This window comes from Garra rufa, chromosome 25 (assembly GCF_049309525.1).
Source record: "Garra rufa chromosome 25, GarRuf1.0, whole genome shotgun sequence".
In the NCBI taxonomy this organism is placed as follows: Eukaryota; Metazoa; Chordata; class Actinopteri; order Cypriniformes; family Cyprinidae; genus Garra; species Garra rufa.
The window spans coordinates 29,112,804-29,125,862 of NC_133385.1; the positions used below are offsets into that span (position 1 = coordinate 29,112,804).

At 30.6% G+C, this 13,059-nt stretch overlaps 1 protein-coding gene across 1 annotated transcript; it reads left to right on the forward strand.

Annotated features, from left to right (window-relative positions):
• The first annotated feature begins 4,849 nt into the window (after window positions 1-4,849).
• Window positions 4,850-12,130, forward strand: LOC141301558 (carboxypeptidase A1-like). Its single transcript, XM_073831755.1, has 11 exons — window positions 4,850-4,963; window positions 5,248-5,329; window positions 6,429-6,563; window positions 7,668-7,766; window positions 7,892-7,993; window positions 9,623-9,721; window positions 9,809-9,919; window positions 10,041-10,131; window positions 11,448-11,647; window positions 11,720-11,804; window positions 11,874-12,130. Exons 1-11 carry the CDS (start codon window positions 4,899-4,901, stop codon window positions 12,059-12,061), a joined length of 1,257 nt encoding a protein of 418 aa, XP_073687856.1. The 5' UTR covers window positions 4,850-4,898; the 3' UTR covers window positions 12,062-12,130.
• Window positions 12,131-13,059: the final 929 nt, after the last annotated feature.

A 13,059-nucleotide genomic window follows, 5' to 3' on the forward strand; every position in this document is an offset into this window, starting at 1 on the left:
GCTCACACTCACTCAAGCTGAAAGACTTCCGCTCGTTGTCAATGTGCGCTGCTCAGCCAATAGGAGCAGAGATGTAGATGCGAACGACCAATCAGAGCCATGGATGAGACGTCTCAGTTACAAAGTGAAACGATCGCAGACACATGGGAGAGATGGAGAATATGAGCCATGACTAGAACAATAGTGTTCACTGGCTACTTTAACGTGGATTAAAATTCATTTTTTAAAGACATTTGTTTAATATAATTCTGTAAGATATGTATTAATAATTTGAATACTTAATAATTACCATTTGAATATCGTTAATACAAGTCAAATATATTTGATTATTAAATTATTAACTAAGATTAAATAAGTTATAAGTTATTTGTGTAAGTTGCATGAAACATACATACTGGTGGTAAATATATCTTCACAAACACAACAATATAAATAGAATTATTCATTTATAATTAATTTAATAATTCAAAAATGTAATAATGTATTCATACACACACACACACACACACACACACACACACACACACACACACACACACACACACACAAACCACAAAAATATAAATATAATTAAAATTTATAGTAATAATAATTTATAGTAATTCAATCCTTTATTTATATATACATATTTTATATATATACATACATTTTATTCATTTATATATTTATATATAGGCACACACACCATAATTTTTTTTATATAATCATTCTTTATAGTAATTCAATCTTTTTTATGTAAAAATAATTATATAATTATAATTTTTATGTATTTAATAATATATATATATATATATATATATATATATATATATATATATATATTTAATAATTTTATAAAAATTTTATAATTAAAAAAGTATTCAATATATATGTATATATATATATATATATATATATATATATAAAATCTATTGTATATGCAATCTATTATATATAATCAATTAAATATAAACAAATTTATATATATATATATATTACATATACATATATTTAATATGTAAACATAACATATTTTTCTTTTTCTTATCTCATAAAATATCTAATATTGTAATTTAAATCCTTAATATTATTATCTTATTGGAAAATTTTCATTTAAAATATTTCCTTTTACATCATATCATTTGTTTTTGGTTCATAATTGTGTCTGTGTGTGTCTGTGAAAATTGTTCAATAAGATAATATTATTTATAATAATAAATAATTAAATTATTAACTAAATGTTACCATGGTTATTTTATTTTTATTTTTCACTCAAAGGATTAGGTTATTAATATAATTTGTAATAACATAAACATGCAATAATATAATAGAAAAATGTAAAATTGTTACTTGTGGGGCCTCAGAAATGTGTATATACAGTATATTAATTTATTTAACATGCTATTTTTTCTGTTTAACATAAAAGCACACATCATAACAGGTCAGAGCAAGTCACTGTAAATGCATATTATGGGATGGAGGGAAGGAAACAGCAGTACTCTGACAGAAACTGATGCGCTGGCCTCACAGAGGAAGCTGCGGCTTATTCAATATTTGTGTTGGTTATGGAAAGGGTGTGGTGATGTAAGACTTTCAGTTCTAACATCATAAATTCTGCTTTTCTGCCTCTCTTTTAGAGGTTTATTAAAGATTTGTGCCAACTTGTCTTCACTAAGCCAGCTTGAAATCCTTGCTTTACTTCTTTTGTTCAGCAGATGTGGACATGAAGCACAAACAGCTTGATTCACTGTCATGACTAACTATATTGTCAACTAGCTATAATGTCACTGTTGTCTGAATATAATCAGTAACTTGGTGAGTTTCCTGTCTTATCTTGGGTGTAATTATAGCTCACTCACTCAAACAATAGTCACATCACACAATCATTTCCTTATTTAGCTCTGTTTCATCTTTTAGATTACAAAAGTGTCTTTCAGTACTTTACTACAACAACATATTGTTCACAAATAGTGTATGGAGTAAATTGCATCATGATCCCTAAAAATTAAAAGATGAAATAACAGCTGCATTGTTCTCATCCATTGGACTCGCTGGTGCTGTTACACAAGGTTGTGAGAACCGAAGCAGCAGGTCTATCTGAGCTGATTTAATGTCAACATAATGTCAAAACTATCCTTGATACAAGTATTTCCTGCTGTTCTCTTCAACAGAACAACATCTTGTTTTCATCTATTTTCATAGTTTTCTAATAAGCATTCTACCTGCTGATTCAAATATAAAGGGTTTTGACTAACAGTCCCATGACTAGCTGTGGCTCAAATAGTAGTGTGGTGTGAAAGGATGAGTTTGTTTACATGTGCGGGTATGTGATGCTTTATTATAAATTAGGTGTGACTTTCCTGTGAGATTTTGACTTAGTATGAGCTTGCGCAGATGAGAAAGCTGCAGAAGTGAATGATTACCATGCTTTGGTCATCATAACCTGTATAGTACTATGTTCAAGTTTGTGCATGAATAATATCATTGACACTGTTCTGTCCATCAACAGTGTAAATGATATTATTCATGCACATTCATGTTCATATTTTATTATAATAGTTTATTATATATATATATATATATATATATATATATATATATATATATATATATATATATATACTTCATTCTAATGTAATATACATAATTATAAAAAAATAATATAAGAATATTTAATATATTTAAAATAAAATATTTGAATGTTTATATGTATGTATGTATATAAATAATAAATAAACCAAACAATTAATAATATTATAAAATAATAAAATTATTCGACTTATTATATAAGTAATATTATAATAGTGAATTATATATATATATATATATATATATATATATATATATATATATATATATATATTACATATACTTCATATTCTAATGTAATATACATAATTATAAATAAAATAATAGTCATTATATATATACATATATATATAATCCAAATAATAATAATAATGTATTACTATGAACTATAAACTGTATTATTATAACTAACTTATAAATATCTAATTAAATATTATAATAATTAATATAATTAATATTACATATACTTAATATTCTAATGTAATATGCATAATTACAAATAAAATTTTAATTTTAATATGATTATTCATTTAATAAATAATAACAAACAAAAATATATATAAATAAACAAAATAATAATGACAATTTTGTGTGTGTGTGTATAATCTTAATAATAAAAATAATGTATTATTATAAACTTATATGACTATAAACATTAATAATATCTAATTAAATATTATATTAGTCAATTATAGTCATTTTTCATTCAATACTTAATATTCTAATGTGATATGCATAATTATAAATAAAAAAAATTAATATGATTGTTTATTTATTTAATAAATAATGACAAATAATAATAATATAAATAAATAATAACAATATTTTTTGTGTCTGCACATATATAATCTAAATAATAATAATGTTATTATAAACTTCTGTTTATATAAGCAACATAAATGTATAATTAAATATTATAATAGTGAATTATATATATTACATATACTTCACATTTTAATTTAATATACATAATATAAATAAAAAATGTATTTAAATATGTTAATTATTAAACAAATAAAAAATATTAATAATAATAATAATAATAACAGTCTATATATACAGTACAGACCAAAAGTTTGGACACACCTTCTCATTCAGGTGTGTCCAAACGTTTGGTCTGTACTGTAGATATGAATTCACAAAACTTGTGAAAAAATATCTTTCAGGTGGTCAAATAGCAAATAGCAAATAGTGGAGCTCTGCAGCCACCTACTGGTAAAAGTTATTTGTAGTTTTTTTTTTTTTTTTTTTACTTTTAAAACTGGATTTTCCAAAAGATGGGCAAAAATCTTACACTAAACCATGTGAAATTATCCATGTTATCCCCATGAATTAAAGTTAGAAATGTGGGTCTTTTATAAAGTGAATTTTACATAAGAAAGCAGTTTTTGTATAAAAACCCATTTAAAAAAATATTTATTTATTAATTTATATACATTTAAAAAATATCACTAACCCACTGAAAACTGCACAAATGTAGAGTAAAAACTTTAATAAACATATATATATACACAGTATATACAGTATATACAGTATATTATTATAAACTTCTGTAAATATATGCAACATAAATAATATTTAATTATATTATATATGTGTTTATTTATTAAATCATAATAAAATACTATACATAATAACATAAATAATAATAAAATATACAAATATTTAAAATAATAATTATTATTATTATTAGAGACATATGAATATAAATAATTATATAAATGCTATTACAGAGAATTATATATATTTTATATTATATATACTTCATATTATATTATATATTATATATACCTAGTATATATTTGATCAGATTAAGATTTTTTTAACTGTCCTCAGAGAGGAAATTTGTTTTCACAGGCTATAACCGAAGCTGTAATACACATAACATACATATTTGTAGAACTATATTTATGGTAATATTGCATATATTATATTATAAAAAAATTACATGTTTATTATTATATGTTTTTTAATATTATATAAAAACGACTAACAAAATAATCCAGAATCTTTTCCCAACATGGTCTTCTCAATTGGACCTTGTGGATTTGGGCGTTTTTTTTTATTTTTATTATCTCTCTGTCTTAGGCCAAACCAGGTAATGCACTACTGATAACATTTACTAGTCAATACATGTTGCTATACTAAGTAACATACAGGAAAAACAGCTGCATTGCTCTCATTTGTCAAACTCCAGTATTAGTATTGTACAATATTGTGGGAACCACAGCAGCAGGCTTGCCAACCCAGTATTGCCTCAAATACAAGGTCACAGCCATCAGGACAGTATATAAAGGACAACTTTAGCTAAAAATTCTACTCAAGCCAAGATGAAGGGGCTACTGGTGCTGACTGCTTTGTTTGTGGCCGTGTTTGGCAAAAGGACCTATGAGGGGTGAGCTCACAAATCTTGTTTGCAGTATTCTAGCATGGTTATGCACCAAAAAAAGACATTTTAAGGGAGTCTGAGGGAGGAAGCGTGGTTTATTCAACGCTCAGTGTTTAGGAGAAGGGTCATCATGGTTATAACTACAGTGATAGAATAGAATTTCAAGTGTGATTTTTAATGCTGGTAGATTTAGTTTGTATAACGTGAAACCTGTATAATTTGCAATGAAAATTCAAATAAAGCCACATATCTTAAGAAGTATTCCTGGATGTGTGTTAACGTCTCTACAGGGACCAGGTTCTTCGGATCACCCCAAAAAATGAGGCACAGATCTCTCTCCTAAAGGAATTGTCTGAACAGGAACATCTTGGGGTAAGTCTTACATCAAGAACATTCTTTATGCCCCCTAATTTTATTGATTCTAAATACTGTGTTGTTGCCTGAATGATCCACAGCTGTGTTTTTTTGTTTAGTGATAGTTGTTCATGAATCCCTTGTTTGTCCTGAACAGTCAAACTTCCCGCTGTTCTTCAGAAAAATCCTTCTGGTCCCACAAATTCTTTGGTTTTCCAGAATTTTTGTGTATGTGAACCCTTTCCAACAATGACTGTATGATTTTGAGATCCATCTTTTCACACTGAGCACAACTGAGGGACTCCTATGCAACTATTACAGAAGGTTTAAACTTCAAACACTCACTGATGTTCCAAAAGGAAAAATCATGCATTAAGAGACGGGGGGTGAAAACATTTTGAATTTGAAGCTCAGGGTAAATTTAACTTATTTTGTCTTCTAGGAAACCTGCAAGTATCTTCTGTAGCCTCTGAAGGGTAGTACTAAATTAAAAAATATGGTAAAAAAAAAATCTCCATTCTGATCAAAAGTTTTCACTCCCCTGCCCTTAATGCATTGTTTTTTTTTTATTCTGGAGCATCATTTGAACCTTCTGTAATAGTTGCATATGAATCCTTCATTTGTCCTCAGTGTGAAAAGACAGATCTCAAAATCATACAGTCATTGCAAATACACACAAATGCTCGAAAACCAAAGAATTTGTGGGACCTGAAGGATTTTTTCTGAAGAACAGCAGGCGGTTTAACTGTTCAGGACAAACAAGGGACTCATGAACAACTATCACTACACAAAAAAACACAGCTGTGGATCATTCAGGTAACAACACAGTATTAAGAATCAAGTGTATGTAAACTTTTGAACGGGGTCATTTTTATAACTTCAACTATTATTTTCTCTTGTGAACTATATGTAAGCATCTTTTATGTTAAATATTTTATTTAGGTCAGTACTAAATAAACAATAACATGCATTTTGTATGATCCCTCTTATTTTGGAAAAATAACCTTTTACAGATTCTGAAAGGGGAGTGTAAACTTTTGACCTCAACTGTATGCATTTGGTATATAATTATTGGAAAATGCGAACATCAGATTTACTTGTTTTCTTCTGTGTTCAGTTGGACTTCTGGAGGGAGCCTATTCATGAGTCCTTGCCTGTGGATGTTCGTGTTCCGTTTCACAGTCTCCAGGCTGTCAGGGCATTCATGAGATACAATCAGATCCAGTATAATGTCATGATTAAGGATGTCCAGGTGGGATTATTAATTAAACTTTCCAACTGCTGTGATTAATCAAGGTTCAAGGTTTTTATTAGGGGTTCAAATGTAGCGGAAAACTGGACTCGAACTCCTTCACAGGCTCAAGTGGACAGCATTTTTTTTAAAAACTACTTTTGCAAACTAGCCCTAGGTTTTTCGCTTGCAAAAAGGCGCCAACACGTTCGAAAGGGGAGGGGAAAGCGGCTAAAACTTTTGAACAGAATGAATATCTTCGCCAAACTCAAACGCTAATGTAAGTTACAGAGCTTGTCCACTTTGTGGTGCTATAAGAGGAAAAAAAGCACAAAAATGGCCGTAACTATGCAACCATTTGTCCTATTGACAAGAAATCAATCAGTCTTGGTCCAAAGTGCCACAAGCGTCTATAAGGACATTTGCGTATCTCAAAAAACATGGCTACCACAGGTCGATGAACTTTGAGCACCTATTAGGCAAGGTTAACAGAGGCCGATCGGAAAGAAACTCATTGGGCCTGTTCGACTCACGCCCCTAAAGGTTTGTGAGAAATTTGAAATTAGATTTTTCAAGGGTGTAAACGATTGTGTATTGCATGGTTTTTCACACATATGCACGATATTCGTATCATACGATACCTCCTCATTCCAAACGACTTAGAATTGCCTCTAGAACCACTGCTGTCAATCAAACCAATAGTTAAATGATTAAGAATGTGTGAAAAACATACTTTTGCAAACTAATCTGGAAAAAAACACTGCAGCACAATATTCTCAGGCAGGGGCGCCGCTAAGGGGGGGAAAGTTAGGACAATTCTAAGGGCCCACACCCTTTAGGGGCCCCCAGAGATCTGCTTTGGTGTGGTAGGGGTGGCCCAGCCTCATATTTTGTCATAGGGCCCAAAATTGCGAGCAGCGCCCCTGCTCTCAAGTCAATAATTAGCCAAAACCTGGTGAGCACATCCGACAGGTGATTCTAAACAAGCATATGTAACATCTTTTTTTATATATATAGAGCTTGATCCCTGGTAATGGCCTACTAAATATTTATTTATTGAGGGTAATCACAGTAAGTTAAAAATGTAAAAAACAAAAGTAAAAATCATTCTTTTTTCTCTGTAAGGATTTGATGGATGATGAGCAACGAGAGATGGTGAAATATCGTACTTTTCCAAGAAGTACCGATGACTTTATCTACACCACCTACCATGATCTGAACTCTGTGAGTGATGGACAACTTTAATTTATGACTGTATTGCATTTTTACTATCAAAGGCTTGTTGGATGTCAATATGTTTTACACATAAAATAGACACAATCATTTGATCTTCACCATATTTTCCTCAGATTTACTCTTTCATAGACATGATTGTAGCGGAGAACCCTGATATGGTCAGCAAACTTGTGATTGGTAAGAGCTACGAGAACCGCGACTTGAACGTCCTGAAGGTAGGTCAAGATAAATAATGATACATATGCATACTTTTATTGCAGCTGCAAGTCTGAGACCTGTAAGAAATGTATCTCTACAATATGCACAGCAAAAAGGCCAGAGCTTGAGAAATTAACTCTCCAGCGAGTTTATTTGAGTCCACTCTCAGGAGTGTAAAGTGTTAAAATCAGAGTGTTAAATTAACACTGAAGCAGTTAAAGTTAATAATTAGTGATTAATTAAGTGATGATTGATCATTACTGAAGACACCTGATGTTAACAAGCAGAATCACCAAAGTAGAAAATCACATTTTTAAGCTACCATTATAGTGGTCAGTGTTTGCATTAGTTGGTCTCTTGAACTTACGTTTGTAACATTAGATCTTGTTTGGTTGCTGTAACAGTGTTAACAGCCAGACAAACCTGACCATGTTTTCAAGAAATCTTTGTGTAGTGCTTTGTATAATAGACTATGGGTTTTATCACTGGTTACATAAACTCTGTGAATGAGAATTACATCTATAGTCAGAGAAAATTTTGATCAAAGACCAAAAATTGGTAAGACACACAGACATGAAGAATCAGTGTGAGAACCACCACAATGGTGACCATCCAAAAAGCATGTTGTAGCCAATCAAAACTCATCCATTACTCCCATCATGCATTGTGGCATGAATAAATTATGGGCTGAATTGTCTTCGTAATTTATTTTATTCTTACTATTTTCATTTGTTTTTGTTGTTTTTATGTGATTTTTTAGTAGCTTGTTTTGTGATGTTCAGAGTTGATCTGTTTATCTGAATACTTTGTTTGTCAACGTTGTTGAGATTCATACGCTGGTTCTTGATGTCTGTGTGTGCCTAAACAAATGAGCTTTTGCTTGTAAGAAATTCTTCCAATATTAAAGAAAGATAGACAGAATCTTTTGTTGTAGAATCATAAGGCTGATGTTAAATATTTACGATAATTATTTGACTGAACTAATCTCTGAGTTATAGTTCCCTCGTTGGAAAAAAGCTCTGAGGTTAGACACTAAATTGAATTCAATGACACAGGTCAAGTAATGGTTAAAACATAACCATCACCCCCTGATGACCTGTGTTCTTGGCTTGTTTGGTTGTTTCCCCCAAATAAAGCAGCCAAACAAAATCTAATGTTACATATGTAAGGGTCAAGAGACCAACTAATGCAAACACTGACCACTATAATGGTTGCTTAAAAAATGTGATTTTCTCCATTAAGTTTCATCACTTAAATAATCACAAATTATCTCATTAACTTTAACTCCGCTTCAGTGTTAATTTAACACTCTGATTTTAACACTTTAGCCTCACTTTTTCATTAACTTTTTAAAAATCCTAAAACAGTTTTTAGATTTACAGCTGACATATGTCATTTCTGCATCACTAGCACTACCGAAAGGAACTTTGTTTTCAAACCTGCTTTCTGAATTTGCTAAATTTGCATGGATAAGAGAAAGTAACAGAAAAAAAGATAATTTAGCTTTAAAGTAGATTTTGAATCTTAAGTTTCCTTTTGGATCCCACTGTATATTCATCTATGTATAGACCTATGTATCACAAGTCATATGTGTAATATAATTATGGAACCTCATTATCATTGTGACCTCATTTCCTCTTACTCAGTTCAGCACTGGAGCGGGCCGCCCAGGTATCTGGATCGACACTGGCATCCACTCCAGAGAATGGGTCACCCCGGCCAGCGGAGTCTGGTTTGCCAAGAAGGTAAAGTTATTCATTTTGGTTAGGCTTGCAAACACTACCAACTCGACATTCTTTATTCGAACAGGAATTGACTTTTGCTGTGTGCAGATTGTGACCGACTACGGACGTGACCCCATCCTGACCGACATCCTTAATAACTATGATATCTTCTTGGAGATCGTGACCAACCCTGATGGTTATGCATACACCCATACCAATGTGAGTTTTAAAGTCTAATGCCTGGATGCCTAAAGTCACATGCACATTCAGTTCAGAACAACTGTACTTTGAGAATGTATTCTGACAGGCTGCTTTTAAATTGTAAATCTGTTCGTTTAAGGACCGTATGTGGCGTAAAACCAGAAAGCCAAACCCTGGCTCCAGCTGTGTTGGAGTTGATCCCAACAGGAACTGGGATGCTGGCTTTGGAGGTGAGATGTAGCATTGTTAGGCATATCGGGGTTCTGTTGGCTTTTAGCATTGCCGTTATACTGTGAGGAAAGGCTATAAACAGGTTTTGGACATATTTATTTATTTTAAATAAATGGCAATGCAATTTTTTATTTAAAGAAATTATATAAAGAAAGAATTTAAATGGATTTAAGGGAATAAAGATAAAGAAAGATGAATAGTAAAAGAACAAGAATATGCACCCATTCAATCTTTTTTGCACGCCTATTACGTTAAACGTTATTTTGAGATGTAAACTAAAAATTATAAGAAACAGAAAAAAAGATTTAAAATTGGCAAGAAAAAAGTCAGAATTCTGAAAAAAGTCAGAATTTTGCACACAAAAAACAGAATTCTGAGAAAAAAGGTCCAAATTGGCAAGAAAAAAGTCAGAATTCTGAGAAAAAAATCTGAATTTTAAAATGAAAAATTAAACTAAAAATTCTAAGAAACAGGAAAAAAGAAGGGAAAAAGTCAGAATTTTAAAAAAAGATGAATTCTGAGGAAAAAGTCAGAATTGGCAAGAAAAAAGTAAGAATTTTGAGATGTAAACTAATAATTCTGACAAAAAAGTCAAAATTGGCAAGAAAAAAGTCAGAATTTTGAGATGTAAACTAAAAATTCTGAGAAAAAAGTAAATATTGGCAAACAAAAAGTCAGAATTCTGAGAAAAGAAGTCAGAAGTTTGAGATGTAAACTAATAATTCTGACAAAAAAACTCAAAATTGGCAACTCAAAAAAAGGTCAGAATTCTGAGAACAAAGTCAAAATTTTAAAAGGTGAACCAAGAATTCAGAGAAAAAAAAGGTCAAAATTAGCAAGAAAAAAAGTCAGAATTCTGAGAAAAAAGTCAGAATTTTGAGATGTAAACTAAAAATTCTGAGAAAAAAGTAAATATTGGCAAACAAAAAGTCAGAATTCTGAGAAAAGAAGCCAGAAGTTTGAGATGTAAAATAATAATTCTGACAAAAAAACTCAAAATTGGCAACTCAAAAAAAAAGGTCAGAATTCTGAGAACAAAGTCAAAATTTTAAAAGGTGAACTAAGAATTCAGAGAAAAAAAGGTCAAAATTAGCAAGAAAAAAGTCAGAATTCTGAGAAAAAAGTCAAAATCGCCAAAAAAAAAAAAGAGTCAGAATTCTTAGGAAAAAGTCAGAATTTTGAAATGTAAATGAAGAATTCTGAGAAAAAAAATTTAATTTTCAAAAAAAAAAAAAAAAGAATTATGAGGAAAAGGTCAGAAGATTCAAATAGTATTTTAAAAGTTCTTGTATTTCTCTTTTTTTTCCAACTTGAGGTCCTGGTTCCAGTAGCAGCCCCTGCAGTGAGACATACCATGGACCCAGTGCTCATTCTGAGGCTGAGGTCAAGGCCATTGTGGACTTTGTGAAATCTCACGGCAACATCAAGGCCTTTGTGTCCATCCACAACTATTCCCAGATGCTCCTCTATCCATACGGATACACAAGCACTCCTGCAGCAGACAAGGCTGAACTGGTATGCATGTGGAAACATTCTATTTCAGATACGTAGCGACATCTAAAATTAATTTTGTATTTTCCTTTTTAGCATGAGGTCGCCACGAAGGCTGTCTCTGCCCTGCAGTCATTGTATAATACCAGCTACAGATATGGAAGCATCATTACTACCATCTGTAAGTTTGATAAGACTGATTTTAGTTCATATCAGTTTTGCACCCTGCTAACAATCTTTCTGTTCACAGATCAAGCCAGTGGAGGAACAATCGACTGGACTTATAACCAGGGCATCAAGTACTCCTACACCTTTGAGCTAAGAGACACCGGCTACTATGGTTTCCTTCTGCCTGCCAATCAGATTGTTCCCACTGCTGAGGAGACCTGGCTGGCCCTGATGGCCATCATGGAGCACACCAAAAATAACCCATATTAAACATATGACAATGTTTCTGTAATGAGCCAAAATGCACAAAAAAAGTGTTAATAAAAAACAACAAAAACATTTAGCATTTTATGGATGTTGCTTTAATATACATTACAAATATATATAATATACTAACTGATACATCTGTACCATATGAGTTACATTAGACTACATAATATTTTTTTAAATATTTTGAATTCAATTTTATGTTATTATTTTCTGTTTTCATTTTAATTTTAGTTGAAATGATTTTGTCTTTCAATTATTTATTTTCATTATTTTATATCAGTTTTGGTTTAAGTTATTACATCAAGTTAAACAAAAAAGAGGAATGCTGACATGACATAAAATAAAAAACGTTAAAAACTGAAGCACTGCCTTGAAATGTGCGCTTGGTTTTGTTCCTGTGGTGGAATTTAAAAAACATTCAGAATTTTGAAATGTAAACTAAGATTTCTGAGAATAAAAGTCCAAATTCTGAAGGAAAAAGTCTGAATTTTAAAATGTAAACTAAAGAATTCTGAGAAAGACATCAAAATTTAAAAAAATTCAGGATTGTGAAAAAAAGTCAGAATTGTCAAATCTAAGTGAGGAATTCTGAAAAGAATGTCAAAATTGCTAAGAAAAAAGTCAGAATTGTGAAATAAAAGGTCAGAATTTCCAAATGATCTAAGAATTCTGAGAAAAAAGTCAAAATTATGAAGAGAAAAGTCAGAATTTTGAAAGGTAAACTAAGAATTCTTAGAACAAAAGTGAGAATTGCTGAGTAGAAAAGTGAGAATTTTAAGAAAAAAAGTGAGAATTTTGAAAAGTAAACTAAAAATTGTGAGAAAAAAGTAGAAAATTGCTAAGAAAAAGGTCAGAATTTAAAAATCTAAACTAAGACTTAGAAAAAAAGTTATAACTGAGGGAAAAAGTCAGAATTGTTAAGAAAAAAAGTGTTTAAATATAAACAAAGAATTCTAAAATTAAGTATATACAAATAGTATTAAAATAATTATCAACTC